Genomic DNA, 15689 nt, shown 5'->3' on the forward strand with positions numbered 1-15689 from the left:
CTCCCTTGACCTCATTTTTTTTGGACTGTGTGTCTCTCAAGACAGCTTGCAGCCACGGTGGACACACACGGGGGAATGGGGATCCCCAGTAATGCACTGCGCACTTGCATGGTGAATTATTGGGGCTCGGGGGGAGGTGCACTGCACCTGACCCCTGGAGCTGCCGGGTGAGTTGCGGGCGGACCGCAGGAGAGGTGCTGCTTATCTGGGTGGGCGATCTGCCTGCCCAGGGAACAGCAACCGGTTGTCTGCAGGGAAGGTAAACGAAACCATCCTTCCCCACAGACAGCCCTGGAGCTCTTCTCCGTGACCGTGAGAAGAGCTGCACTATTTGCTTATGCAATTCTGCCCGATATGATTTACTCTTCCTGATTAATTTTAGTGTGGATCTGCAGCTGTGGTCTTAAATTTTTTTTGTTTTCATCAATTTGATATTATACTGGCACAGTAGTGCCAATATAGTTAAGATGAGGAGTTGTTTCAACATTCTGCCATGCAGATATGCAGTTTTAAATTTTAATTCCTAAAAAGAGAGGGCTCTGAGTGTTGGCAAATGGTTTTCAGCTCAGTTAATGTATTTTTTAAAAATCTAATGTCTCTTTACTTTTTATCCAAAACTTCAGTTCCGTGCTGGATTAATAATACCTTTTGAAAAACATCCATCTAATGGTTTTCAAGCAATGAGTGTTCAAAATGGCCATAACAGAGTAAAATCAATAATTTTGCTCACTGAGGGTCTTGAAGCGAGTGTTGGGAGGGGAAAGTCTTGGCAAGTTCTAGCGAGTGATTTTCTGATTCCAAGAATAGCTGCTTGTTAAAAAAAATCTATGAGCACTCTGGCATATGTATAGTTAAATAACCATTCCCTCCCTACTCCCTTTCCTTTTATGGGCTTTTGTTTTCTCCCTCTGCTCCCTTTTTCTCTTACCCACACCACAGGTGGAAGCAAAGCCTCTCGGCAAAACTTGGAATAAGCTACTGAGAAGTCAGTCAACTTTGATTTCACTGGAACTTATTTCTGAGTAACCACACATAGGAATCAGGACCAGCAGAGACACTAAGCAAGAATGTGGACTCTATTTTCCCATCCTACCAGTCCCTCAGTAAAACATAGGGGGGAAATTACTGAGTGGGACAAAACCCATTGATTTCTCTGGGGCTTACTTCTGAATAAAGACCTGTAAATTGAGACCACAGACCTCATGAAAGGAATCCCTAAAGAAGTGCAGCAAAGACACCCCCAAAACCATTTCCACCCACAGCCAAGAAATTCACAGGCAGTTTGGCTCTCATGTAGAATCTCCATGTTCAGGGGCAATCTACCCCAGAATAGTGGTTTGTTGGTGCTGAGTAGGAATGGTTTGTGGGATTTCCTTGCTGCACTTCTTTGAATCTTCCTGGGCACTTTGAGAAAAAGGATGTTGGGCTGGATTACAAGTACCTTTTCAAGTAATTAATCAATCATCTTTATTACGGTCATAGAACAGCATAAAATACAGGAGATGGTTACAATGCAAAGTGCATAGTGATACATTAAAAGACATATGGAGATACTAAAAGGTATTTAAGCACAAAATAGGACCACTACTAAATAATGAATACTACATGATGTATGTAACTAAAAGAGCTAATACAAAGTGGGAGGAGCCCAAGTCATTCGGGTGGTGCTGGATGAGCTCATTGTCTCACACAGACCTTTTCAAGTAGCATTTTGATTACTGACCCTGAAAATTTCATATTTACAGTTATAAAAGTGTAAGCACAGTTAAACTCAGTAGTACTTGCTTCTAAATGAAGGAACAATGCCTGGAAAATGCTGTTGGGGAAGAATAATGGAAATCTCCTTTTAAAATGTAAGTGGGGGGGGGGGATGTAAAAATCCTGCCCTGCAGACCCACCACTATCACACCCCAACCAGTACACAGAAACGGACATTATCCTCCACATTATTCACAGGGCATAGCATCTGTAGATAGCATAGCATATTTAGAAACGAGACTGCCAATAAGCCCTCTTTTCCTACTTTGGAGGAAATACAACAAGAAGGTGATAGTAACCATCAAGTGGCTTAAGCCATTAAGCTGCCTGTAGCATACAAGAAAATGTACTCTGTGAATTCTCAGACAGAGAATTATAGGTGTAGCTATAAATGAGCAGTTGGGTTCAAAGAACCTGGGCCGCCCAGCTCCTGAGGGCCCCCAAGCTCCACCCCTCCCTATTGTCTTCATTAAGAAAGCCAGCACTGTGTAGTGGTTAGAGTGCTGGACTAGGACCGGGGAGACCCGAGTTCAAATCCCCATTCAGCCATGATACTAGCTGGATGACTCTGGGCCAGTCACTTCTCTCTCGGCCTAGCCTACTTCACAGGGTTGTTGTGAAAAGAGAAACTTAAGTATGTAGTACACCGCTCTGGGCTCCTTGGAGAAAGAGCAGGATATAAATGTTGTAGTAATAATAATAATAATAATAATAATAATAATAATAATAAACATAAACAACTCCCTCACTCTGAGGGGCCACTGAGGAGAGGGGTGAACACAAGCCTCCTCTGCCCTAGCTACACCAGTGTTCTTAGATGATATATCTGTCTATGTTGCTGGCACAGCTCTACCTGATGAGTGGCTAGCCTGTAGGCAGCATGGCTCTTGTTAACTCAGGATTGGGGTGGGGAGGGAGAAACAAGCATGATCAGGCTGCGGGGAACCAGAGGCAACTGCACCTTGCTGGGCTCCCCTAAGATGAGAAACCTGTTTGTGGGCTGTGTCACTTCAGATTGTGGGGAAGGATGTTCATAATTGAATGTTCCACCATAAAGACAATTATTTAAACAACAACAACAACTCTGTGCATAGAAAACAGAAAGATCCTAGTGTGGCTTTATCCCTAATATGCTAGTTCTCCTTGTGGAGGAATGTCTTTTTTGGTATGGAGGAGCATTCAGTCCCTTGAGCCTCCACTTGGTCCGAGAGCTGGAAACTTGGTGCTGATGCTGGCCTGAGCTTTGGAACTCTTCTTTTTAGACATTATTTATTTATTTTATTTTATTGCATTTGGAGCCCAGAGCAGTGTGCTACATACTTAAGTTTCTCCTCACAACAACCCTGTGAAGTAGGTTAGGCTGAAAGAGAAGTGACTGGCCCAGAGTCACCCAGCAAGTATCATGGCTGAATGGAGATTTGAACTCGGGTCTCCTCAGTCCTAGTCCAGCACTCTAACCACTACACCACGCCGGCTCCCCACCACCACCACCACAACTCTTGAGAGCTGCTACATTTGCACAGAGTGTTTTGTGGTGCAGAGGTGGGTTGGCTAGGCTTAAAATAAGCTGATGCCAATAATGTGTTCCTGACTTTAATTTGTTCATCAGGGACCAGGTTCTTACACCAACCTGATCCTCCACACAGCATTCTGAGTAACAGTGTAACACCTTATATATGTAGCCACCCCAAGCAGTAGTGTATTGGAGGGGCAGGATATACATATTTTAAATTCAATTCAATTCAATTCATAAAAATAGTCCTATATATTTAAGCAAGTGTTTCCCAGACATTTGACAGCTGGCACACAATTCTTTTCAGGAACACAAAAAGGTACACTTCTCTTTTCTTGATTAGCTCCTCGAATAGCAGCCTAGATAACCCTGCCTTTTGGCAAATCCCCCTCCCCTCTTCAGCTCGAAGTTCAGGGAGGGCACTGCACGGTGATGCTCCTGGGAGTTTTCTCCATTAGTCAGCTGCAAAGTGCCTCCTTATTCCTCCCTCAGGATGATGCTATTGCCCAATTTTGGCACAGAGAAAGTGGGGGTGGGGGCGCGGCAGATACATGCTCCATAAATTTTAGTCCCTTTTGTTGAAGAAATCATTTGGGAATCACTGAGTTAAACCACGTTTTTGAGAAGGTATAAATATATCTACATATCATGGGCCCATTTTTTGCACATATGTAATTTAGTTTAATTAGAGCTGATTAAAAAAAATCCCTTCGAAACAATGAAACTTGAGGGTTTCAAGGGTTAAAAAAAAATGAAAAGAGAGACTTTAGGCATGGGTGAGAAATTCTTGTAAAGTTTCAAGGGAGGCAACTTACTGCTGCTTGGTTCCAGCAACAGCAGCAGTAATTTTTCTCTTTTGTTACAATTTATGCTGTGCCTTTGCAGGCAGTGGCAGATGCCGTGCTGGAAGTGCTGGGCCATTTCCTAGCAGGAGGCTCCATCTGACTGCTATTGTTGGTCTGGGAATGCTCTTGGAATGATGCAACACAATGATGGGACATAATCCTGAGGGGATTTCTGCGGGTGGGCTGGGGAAATAGTGACCACCAGAAAGAGGTCTAGCATTTCCAGTGCTGCTTCTATTGCCACAGAATGCCCTGAAAAGAAAGACACATGAGTCTGATTCAGATATTATAAAATCGCACCACTAATGTAGCCGTGTACAGCGGCGCAAGTCGGGGGGGGGGTGTCCCACCACTGCTGTGTCTATCACTCTCCTGCCCTGCCACTCACACTTACAGCTCACACTTCTCTCCCTACCCCTGATGGCAGACGCTTCCATGATTGTGATGCAGGATTGATTCAGCTTCGCAATCACGCAAGTGCCCACCGCTGGGGTAGAGCTCTTCCCTCTTCAGACTAGGCCCACTGTAAGTGTGAGCTGCAGGGCATGAGAGTGATTGACACAGCAGGGGCAGGACTTCCACCCTTTCGGTTGGCTGTACACAGCTACAGCAGTGGTGTGATTTTATGCCGTCTGAATCAAGATATGTGCTCCGCATAAAACAGGCTTTTTGAAAAAGCACAACTGCTGCTCCCTCTAACCAGAAGTACGTTGCCTCAACACAAAACATTGAACATGTTGTATGGCCACCCCTGGAAAATGCCAAATGCCCTCCCCTGGCAATGTTTGCTGACTCAGAATGGGAGCCATTTGGATCTACAAAAGTAACGGCAGAGGGCCCATTCCGATTATTTAAACCACAGTTTACACTGTGCAATGGGGGCTAGTTTGGATATCCCAGTTCCTCACAATTATGCAAGGTACAAGAGAATTTCCCCACAAAAACTGCAGAAACTGACCCCCATTTTCTTTGCCTGAGAATTTCATGGAGAATATGCGAAGGGCATTCTGGATAAGTTCTAAGAATAATGTTAGAAAGAAAAATTAGGGGGGAAATGAAAAAGGCTGTTCTGCTGATTCTGAAAGATATTTGTTGGCAATAGATATGTCTATGGCTGGGAAGTTAGGATTGTTTAGAAACCATCAATCTCTTATTGTTTGGTATCCCACAATATCCACCACATACTTCATTGTGGCTTTACTTAAATGTGTACTAATGATTCCATCCTGTAGCCACAAAGAGTAGCTTGGATATACAACTGGTTTTGATGGCCAAAGTTCAGTCATGGGTCATGTACCACAAAGGTTATAAGCAATTAGCAATAAAAGCCCAATGTACCCTCTAGACCTAACTGAAAACTGTTGCTACTTCTATGGGTAGAGGATGGCATACCGTAGGGAGAGTTAAGGCTGGGGAGCCAACAAACTAAAGCCACTGACAGATGAGTCCAAATCCACAACATTCTCCAAAGGATTTTCCTACATGATGCTATTCTATTCACTTATCTGTAGGAGTCACTGTGGATGAAATCTAAGTAGCTCGGAGCTATACAAGGAAAACAAATGCTGAACTAGCAGGGCAGGAGAAAATTTCCTGTAGCACAGGAGTTCTAATAAGCTCTTGGTAACTCCTCAGTAATCTGTAATTATATTAGCCACATAACTTGAAATATAAACAATTACTGTTTTAAAAAACCCACAAAAAAACCCCACTACTCCTAGATCTCATTTCTGATTATGTTAGTTTACCATTTGGGGGTGTACTTTCCCCCTCTCTTCTCATTCATAATAAAATGTGGCTTAATTCTGAGTCACAGAGCTTTTTTTTTTTTTTTAATGACAAATATTGGGTTATTTGTAGAAAATGGAAAAACCAGTTCCAAGGGTGGGGGGGATCATGATCTACACATGGAAAATTATGAAGGGAATATAAGGTTAGCTCTATTAATTGTGAACCTCTAAGCATCTGATCCTGCAACATTGTTGATGCTAAGTGTGCACAGATATGATTAGTACCAAAATAGAAGGCCACAGGGAGCCTTGCTTATTTAGCTTACTGGGGTTTTATAAAGAACAGAAGGTTGTATAAATCTATTTGAAATGTCAGTGCGAACTTCGGATAATCTTTTAGGCCACTTACCTCATTTGTTTCTCTACAACCATAGTTTACTGTTCAGCTGAAACAGGGGGGGTGTTTCATGAATATATTCTCCTCCCATGAAAACATACTACCCCTGGCAATTTTTCACAGCGTGCAAAAGACAGCAAAAGCAATGAGGTTGCATCCTCCCAACATATATTGTAGGCTCTGTTCTGGTATCTGGCATTATAACAGCATTTGCAGCCTCTAGTTGGCTCACTAGTTGGCTCTAGTGCCGTTTTTTGGAAGGGAAGAAGACTGATGAGACCATGCCTGTGTACCCCTGCTCTAATAACTTTTGTATCTTCATTCAGATACAAATCATATTCACAGCACATGGGAGGGGATCCCACAGTATATTTTTTGCTGATCCACCATCCTGAAACAAAATGGCAGCCACTCCAAGTATAGGCAACACCCCTTTATAACTTGTGTGCTGACAGTTGGATTTAAACCAAATTCACAGCACATGAGAGGGCTCCTGATGTCTCTAAGGGTCACTGTGTTAAAAGAAGCAGAAAGTAGACTCCATAAAGAAGTTTTCCAGATGGTGATTTATAGCTGCTTCATTACACTTACAGGTGTACAGATGGCAAAAGGCCCTTCCTGGCTTTTTTCCTGACCATTGGGCCTTCAATGTGTAAAATAACAGTCTTTTAAAAGTTTTACTTTTAAACAATCCTGAAGATGGCAGAGTGGAATATTGCTGGAGTTAGGAGCAGCTTTGTGGAAAACCAAGTGTGAATTAGAGATGTGGCTACTAGCCTGGGGGTTGCATTTAGAGTGTCGGCCCTCTCCATTCCAAACCTGAGCTCTTTCCTATTATGTGCAGTCTACTCCCAGTCACCTTGCTGGTATTTTCCCTTACATTCACTTTTTTAAAAAAACTTTTACTTTTAAAATAAATAAATAATTTTACGCTGTATGTCAAATTATCTATATTTGCACAAGCTTGCAGACCCACCAGCCATAACACCTGTGATGTGGCTGGTTTTGGGGGGTGTAGACTGAGGTTGCTTTACGTCTGGATTCTTCCTTGTACTTATGTGCTTTGTATTCCTCCCCTTTTAAAAATATATTACTGGGCATTCCTTCTATAGCCATAAAATTTGGGGGGGGGGTGTTGTTGTTGGGGGCTTGACTGTGCTTTGGTATGTAGTAGCTTACATCGTTTGTTGGGTTTCTGCTCCACTCTTGCTTTTAATTAATTTAGTATTTGTGCACATTCACCCTTTTGTCTTCCCTCCTCCTGCATGTGTGCAAATACTCCAAAACACCACAAAACTATTATTAGCATCTAGTTCATATCTCCATGTGATCCTCAGGTGCCATGCATGCACAAATTGGGGGTGAGTGGAAATGAAGGAGTGATATGTAAACAATGGGGGGGGGCTTCCAGAGAGGGTGGGGTGTATTGCAGGAAGATAAAACCCACACCTTTTCAACACAAAAGCCTCCTGTATGTATGGAACAAAGTGGTGGTGGGAAAACAGAAAGAGAGGCAGTCCATGTGGACAGCCTATAGTGACTGATTAGTGTTTTTCACAGTTCCTCATGGAGTAATCCTCCCTGTCTGGAAGACCTCTAGTTATACTTACAACTACTTGTATGGTTTCAGATCAGCAGCTTTCTTCTGAACAATGACATCAGTGTAGCTAATCAGATTTTGTTTTGTGGTGATGTCACTGAGGGCAAACGAAGCTAATTCAGAGTGAAGAATCAGTGCACCAGAATAAAAGGCCTCACTGCCCCTTAGGAAGCTGCCATATACTGAGTCAGACTATTGGTCTACCTAGCTCAGTATTGTCTTCACAGACTGGCAGCAGCTTCTCCAAGGTTGCAGGCAGGAATCTCTCTTAGCCCTATCTTGGAGAAGCCAGGGAAGGATCTTGAAACCTTCTGCTCTTCCCAGGGTGGCTCCATCTCCTGAGGGGAATATCTTAGAGTGCTCACACTTCTAGTCTCCCATTCATATACAACCAGAGCGGACCTTGCTTAGCTAAGGAAACAAGTGATGCTTGTGACCACAAGTCACTAAGACCTTTTGTCCTGGCACTCTGTCACACAGCATAGCCCCCCTCTGTCACACAGGGGGGCAGAAGGGAAAGTGATCTTCCTACTTTCTTCTCTCTGTGCCTAGAGCCCCGCTGCTACTCTATTGGCTGGTAAGTGAAATTTGAAGGAGGGGTTTGGTGGGGGTGTGAACAAACCAGGAATTCTACAATTCAGATTTTAATCCAAGTTGGATTAGAATTCAGTGTTTTTAGTGCTCAATGTTCACCCACATCTCTAGATTTAAGTACCATATAAATAACATTTAGGTTTCCACAGAAGACACCAAGGCTATGCACACAAGCAGCCCTACCCAGAAAAAGGAAGACTTACCTGAGTAGGGCTGCTCATGTGTTGTGCCAGGATCAAGGCCAATCCTGGCATTGCCTCCCTGCAAGCCTGAGTTTTGTACGTGGGCTTTTACCTGGGTTAAAGGGTGTGAGTGTGCCCTTTACCCAGGTGTGGGGTCATGTGTATGCTCAGACTGCATGCAGCCCGAGTATCCACAGAGCTGGGCGCCTAGAGCACCCACTTCCCTTGGGAATCCCCCAATGCACCACACTCATTGCATGGTGCATTGCGGAATTCCTAGAGGCTGGGAAAATGAGTCATGGCCTCCAGAGATCCACCCTGCTTCATGCAGTGCAAATTGTGTGGGTGCATGGCAGTGCACCAGTGGGACCTTCAAGGATTCTCAGGGGTGGGGGGAGGTCCATCCCTGCATTCCCCCCGCCACACACACCTGCACCCACCTGCCCAGTTGTAGGAATAGCCCTACTATATAGCAACAGATTCATAATGAGAGGTTGTTCATTGTAGAATTAAGTTTGTCAGGTGTGAGTCTAGCACCAGATCACCTTAACTGAATTTTAAAAATGTACTTACGTATCTCCAGATTTACGATAGTTTTCTGGGCATTCCAAAGAGAGACAGCGGAAACCACCCTGGATGTTAAAGCAGGTCTCATTGTATGAGCAGCTATGTGTTTCGGTAACACACTCATCAATATCTATAAAAAAGGAAGCAGACAAGAGTGTGTTCATGTCTGATAACATCAGAGGAGCTGAATAAGGTGAAAGACAAAAGGTTTGAGCATTATATTTATGTTTAATCAACAATAATGTCTGATAGATAGATGGGACAGATGCTGGATGTACAGACTGGCCATGGTCTGAGATGATAATGCTGAGCCTGGGCTGCCCCCTCCAGCAGCAGTGCCAGGCAAAAACTTCGAGGGGCACAGAAGGGGCAACGTGCATCTCTGGATAGGCAAGCTGTGCCCCATGTTAGGTTTCTGAAAGAGAAATGGGGAGAGGCAAGTGTGTGGAGGGGAAACTAATTTGTCACCTGCACTCTGAAGAGCACCCCTTCAGACCAAGGTTGAGGTTTCAATGACTGAATGCTGCTCTGCATGAGGGATGTGCACAAGACCGGTTTTGCCAGTTCCGCTCGGTTTTGTGCCTGGTCAAACCAGACCCGGTTTGACCATCTCAAAGCTCTACTGGTGAAGGGGAATCTGGTGAGGATTCATCTTTACCAGTAAAGTGGGAGTGGGCAGGAGGAATTTCCTAAGAGTAGAGCAGGCGGGCAGGGAATAAGTAGCTACATACCAGTGCTGGGAGCAGTGGTCACACAAATGGCCTCTGCGCATGCACGGAGGCCACTAAAATGGTCACCACATGTGCACAGAGGCCCGAACTGGGCTGCCACTGGCCTGGCCTACTCTGGAGTATGCCATCCAGGGAGTGGGGAGCCCCCCCCCGGCCACCACAGCCACTGGCACTGGTAAGTAGTTATTTACTCCCCTCCCACCTGCTCTACCCTTAGGAAAGCCCCCCCTGGCCTCCCTTTACTGATAAAGGGGAATCCTCATTGGATTCCCATTTCCCAGTAGACTTCCGAGCCAACTCAGTTCGAACCAGGCCTGATTCTGTTTGAACTCTGGTTCAACCCAGAACCCACTGAGTCTGGCTCTAACCGTGCTGGCTTGCACACCCCTACCTTGCACACAGACACATACTTTTCACACAGAAAATGAGCATGTGAAGGAGAGAAAAGTAATTGGGGGGAAACTTTCCCCTTGTTAAAGATACACCAACATATTTCACCCTCTCCACCATCTTCAAGCTCAGATCATGGACAACTAGAAACTGTCTGACCAACAGCAAGCAGGGCAGTTTTTCTTCTCCCCTTCAAACCTCGGACAAAGGATGGAATTGAGAGTTCAGAGCTTTCCCAGTCTTTAATGTAAATTAAAAGGTCTGGCACATCCAAGAACCATGATTCCAAAGATGCATAATCCTCGGGAACCATGAAGGAACAACTGTTATGCCAAACAGTTTATCAATTATGCAAAAAGAATGGCTCCACTCTAAAAGCATTTCCCATATCAAATGTGTCACCTGAATCCACCAGCCAGGAATGTTCCAGGATATTCCCTTCTCAAGCCAGTCCAGTTCTGTTGTTCAGAACCATTAATGGCCATTCTAGGATCAGTTAGTACCTCCTTAAATCTTTCACACGCTTTGTCCACCATATACTGTATAACATGGTTATAAGATTTTCTTATAACTAGGGCAAATTCTTGGGCAGAAAGATGAAGGAAGTTGAACTCACACAGATCTCTGTGTAGTTATTTTCTTTTGCGGTGGCTGCAACACCTACTCTCCTCTGTTACCCAGCTCTACCCCACTGACAACAGAAACTCTGCTCTGCAGATTTAGAACTGGTATATCAGAAGTCATTTTTTTGTCTTAAAGTTTTCTTCTCTCTTACTTCTGTGTCAAGCTATTTCTCCTGTGTCAAGCTATTAAACTTTTGTCGCATGAATCTCTCTGTGTGTGTGAAGAGCATTTTCCAGTGCGTAACTGTGTTCCACTCATGTGCAAGCATCTGTGTAGATGCTAAAAGGAAGGCGACTATCCTGCCCAAGAATTAGTAGTTTGCATAAAGGATTTTAAGGAACAGACTGGTAGTTTTCTAACTTTTCTCTCTGTTCCATCTCTGTCTTAACCTTTGCATGATTTTACTGTCTTTTTTACCTTATAGTACAGCTGGTCTTCGGGGGAGGGGGGATGTATGGGAATTCCCCAACCAAGACAGAAGTAGGAAATAATAACTGTCTTACATGTGAGGATCCAGCGATATCAACATTATTTGACAAAAATATTATACATATATTTCCCATAAATATTTCACTTTAAAATAAAACACTACAGTAGGTCTATAATTCTTACTTCTAACTCATGAACACAAGCCTTTGTTTTTATGAACATCACATCAGCACAGTTATATGTAAAACATACCTTGACAGTTTCGTGCATTGGGGGCCAACTTGTAGCCCGAAGAGGGACAGGTACACTGAAAACTCCCTGGGACATTAAGGCATCGATAGGAACAGATATGCCCTCCAGTGGGTAAAGCACACTCATCAATATCTGAAAAATATATTCCCAAATTAGGAAATATAATGGAGGCCACCACTGCTTTGTTGCAAAACTCCTGTGCCGATGACTCAGGATTTGAGCACTCATGACATTTTACCTAGCAACAGGTGAAATAAGACCTTCTAGTTCTACAGAAACATTATTGTTTCTCCCCAAATCCTGAGAGTGTATCTCCAACAGATGTTCGGGTGGGTTACAGCAGATATTAGAATAAAATTTAGGTAATGCAAAAATCCCAAGATCCAGCATATAGGCTGTGAGATCTCTGTACAGAATACAGCCTTAGCACAAGGGTGTTGTGTAAGATCTGAGCTTTTGCAAGCCTGTCATTATGGGGCAGGCTAAAGGATTACAGCTTCCCATGCCTGAATTCATAAGGACTGAGGTGAAATTTGGTAGATCCCCACCGGAATTCTATCACATGCTAAATTTCATATCCACTACCCAAAACCGTCTAGGTAGCCACTCTCATTTTACCCTTGAAACTACACCAAAAGGCCACTGTATCTCTAAATAGCTGAAAGCTTATTCTTAAGCAAGGATACAGGTGATGAAAGAAAGAGTCTATTAGAATAATTGTCCATTGTGTTTGTTGCATCACAAAGTTGGGGGGTGGGGGAGACCAGTTGTTGGTAACATTAAATGTTTATGCTAAAGATGTATCCAGAAGGCTCCTTCACTATCAATACTCTTGGTAAGAGTAAGCTATCTAGAAACAGGGCAACTATGGCAAATGTGCATGAAGTTATTCCTAAGCAGCAGAGATGCCACTATATTCAAGGTAAATTTGCACATTATATTAACTCTTATCATTAGCAGTGATGGGCTTAACTTTTTTTTTTTTAAAAAAAAAATAGCAGCTGGATAGGTGGCCACCATGAACCAAGACACTGTGAGCAGTGTAGGCAATTTCTTCACTGTGGTCTTGTGGTAGCAAGCATGAATTGTCCCCTTTGCTAAGCAGGTTGTGCCTTGGGTTACATTTGTATGGGAAACTACATGTGAGTGCTACATGGATGTGCACAAACCAAAAATCATGGTTCGGCTCGAATTTGAGCCAAACCGGGTGCTGCGAACTGGTTTGGTCAAACCGACCAGTCTGTTTCACCAAACCACTTCAGTGGCCAATACTTGTAAAGGAGAATCTAGTGAGGATTTCACTTTACAAGTAAAGGGGTGAGGGTCCTGGTTCTTAATGGGTGGCCATTGGGAGCAGCGAGAGAGGTATTTAAACATTTCTTACCTGTCCGGCACAGCTGGGCGGGTAAGAAGCCTGTTACTCTCTCTCTCAACACCACCCCAGCTGCCCATTCAGCACTGAACCAGTCCACTCGAACTGGGCTTGGTTCGATTGCAGACCAAACTACCCCCAGTTTGGTCCATGATCAAGCTGCCGAACTGGCCCAGTTTGAGGCAAACTGGTTCTGTGCCGAATTGTTCATGCACACCCCTAGAGTGCTGTAAGATATTCCCCTTAGGGCAGGCCAGCTCAGCTTTGGCCCCCCAGCTTTTTTTGGACTACAACTCCCATAATCTCCAGCCACAGTGGCCAATAGCCAGAGATTATGGGAGCTGTAGGCCAGCATCTGCAGGAGGGCCTAAGTCGAGCAGCCCTGCCTTAGGGGATGGGGCCATAGGTCAGTGGAAGAGCATCTGCATACATGCAGAAGGTTCTAGATTTATGTCCTGGCATCTCCAAATAGGACTGGGAGAGACGCCTGCCTGTCACCTTGGAGAGCAGCTGCCAGTCAGTGTAGACAATATTGAGCAAAATGGACCAATTCAATATTGTAATTTTAAATTGTATTTTTAAAACTTTTTCTATTATCAATTATTTCATTTTAACTAATGTTTTAACTTTTCTGTTGTCATTTATTTTGCTTTGTTGTAAACCACCCAGATGTTTTGGCTGGTATAAAAATATGTCAAATCAAATATATATATATATATATATATATATATATATATATATATATATATATATATGCTTCCTATGTTCCCTATCTAGATCAGACCTTCTCCCCCATGGCTGCTATTTATTTTTGGGGGGGGGAAGCTCCCATGGGGAAGGTCGATCCTGACTGGGAGTGCGGTCTGAGGGGAGGGTTAAAACTCTCCTGCCCCTCCACTAGAGTTGCTTTTTTAAAAAATGCAAAGTTAAGCTTTTAAAAGAAAACCTGCTAATGGTGGATTCAATATAACCTCTAGTTTGACACTTGCAGGGTCCTTCTTGGATGAAAATCCCATTAAAGGAAAATTCTTTTAGTTTCATCAAGCTTTGTCTAGATATTCATACATCTCTAAGCTGCTCCTAAATTTCACCTGAAGCAAAACCTGGAGATGAATTTGGAAGGTCACCAGTGACCTGGTCATTCTCAGCTGAACAATTTGTTTTCAGTACCACAACTGAGCCGTTCATTCATTCAAAAATGCACTCCATGCTTTTTTTTAGTTCAGCAGCTTAATTTAGGAGAAACAATAACTTTTTGTTGCTGCTACCATTAAACAGTTTGAAGTCAGAACCCTTGCTGGTCTGCTGCAAATCACCCAGAGATCTGAATCTGCCATCTGTCTGTCTCATTATAGAACTTCTACCTATGAGGATTCATTGATATATGCAATTTGTCACTTGATGTTGCAGTCAACAGGTGATGAGCATGCATGTGAACCAACCCTAAGGGTCAATGTTGGAAATACAACTGGATGAGGAAGGGCCCCAACTCAGTCGCAGAAATATGCTTTGCATTAAGGCTGCATCAAAATCTGCCACCATTCCTGTTATTTTTCTTGACAATGGAAATAGGAGAGGGGCAATTTCAGCAGGAATGAGGGTCTCCTCAAAATTGCTATGGAAAGCCAGGGGTGGTGGTGGTGAGGTTACTTACCAAAACTAGTGGCAGTCTCCTTGCATCCTCTACTGTAAAAACACTCTCCAAGGAAGTGGGCAACAGCTGCAGCAGATATGCTGCCCATTTTCTCACTAGCACCTTTTCCTTCCCAAAATGCACTGGGAAAGGATGTAGCATGTGATATCTTAAAAGGATCTAAAGTGGCATGGCTGGGAAAGACAATACTGCCCTAGATGGACCAATGATCTGAATCAGTATAAGGCTGCTTGATATGGAAAAAATCATGAGGGTGGCTGTTTACCTCCGCATGTGATCCCGTCTACATCACTAAGCTGGTAGCCCCGGCGACAGTAGCACTGGTAAGATCCATATACATTAGCACACTCCTGGCTACAGGGATTACTTTCACATTCATTCAAGTCTGAAAACAAAAACGCATGATGTAAAACAAGAGTGTGGACTGTATTTACTAGTATAGATGTTTAAGATGATGATGAGATAAGCTTTGATCTAGAACCAAATCTTGTTTTAAAAATTCTCCACAGCTTTTAATAATGTGCAGCATCCAGATTAAGTTAGTCATGACTACATCCTATTGAAATCAATCGGACTTAAGCTAATCATGGCCAACTTGTTACATTGATTTCAATATATCTGGACATGACCAAGTAACCTGGAGGCTGCCTGCAAATTAGATGCAAAATAGATCAGTTTTGTTAGGTGGGTAGGTTTAGTTTTGGTCATTGACCAGTAAATGAAAACAGTTACAAAAAAGTACAGCAGTACAAAAAGCAGCTACAAGAGCTCAGAACGAATTTGACAGATGATATAACAAAACTTAGCTATTCTGCAAATAATCTTATTGGTATTTGCCAATAAGAAATTTAGATAGAAATTGTCAGGGCATCCAGCGAGGTTTTCCAGCAAAGGAGAAATTAATCTTAAGTGTATCTCCCTATAAAAAGCACAGTATAGAATGACATGTGAGGCAGTTTCTATGGCTCCAGAGCCACACGGACACAGCCGGGAAGAAAAAGGTATCCCTTTAAACCTATCACCAAGAACCACCATAGGAAATGTGTTAATC

The 15689-nt window shown here is 43.3% G+C and overlaps 1 protein-coding gene across 4 annotated transcripts in view; it reads right to left on the reverse strand.

Annotated features, from left to right (window-relative positions):
- FBLN1 (fibulin 1) overlaps positions 1-15689 on the reverse strand; it is a 139306-nt gene that overhangs the window by 48757 nt on the left and 74860 nt on the right. For all 4 annotated transcript variants that reach the window (XM_053254877.1, XM_053254874.1, XM_053254875.1 and 1 more), the window contains exons 12-14: positions 14904-15023; positions 11613-11744; positions 9193-9316 (exon numbers count right to left, since the gene is read on the reverse strand). In XM_053254877.1, coding sequence (XP_053110852.1) covers positions 9193-9316; positions 11613-11744; positions 14904-15023 — 376 coding nt within the window. The remainder of the gene's footprint in view (positions 1-9192; positions 9317-11612; positions 11745-14903; positions 15024-15689) is intronic.

This window comes from Hemicordylus capensis, chromosome 5 (assembly GCF_027244095.1).
Source record: "Hemicordylus capensis ecotype Gifberg chromosome 5, rHemCap1.1.pri, whole genome shotgun sequence".
NCBI classification, from domain to species: Eukaryota; Metazoa; Chordata; class Lepidosauria; order Squamata; family Cordylidae; genus Hemicordylus; species Hemicordylus capensis.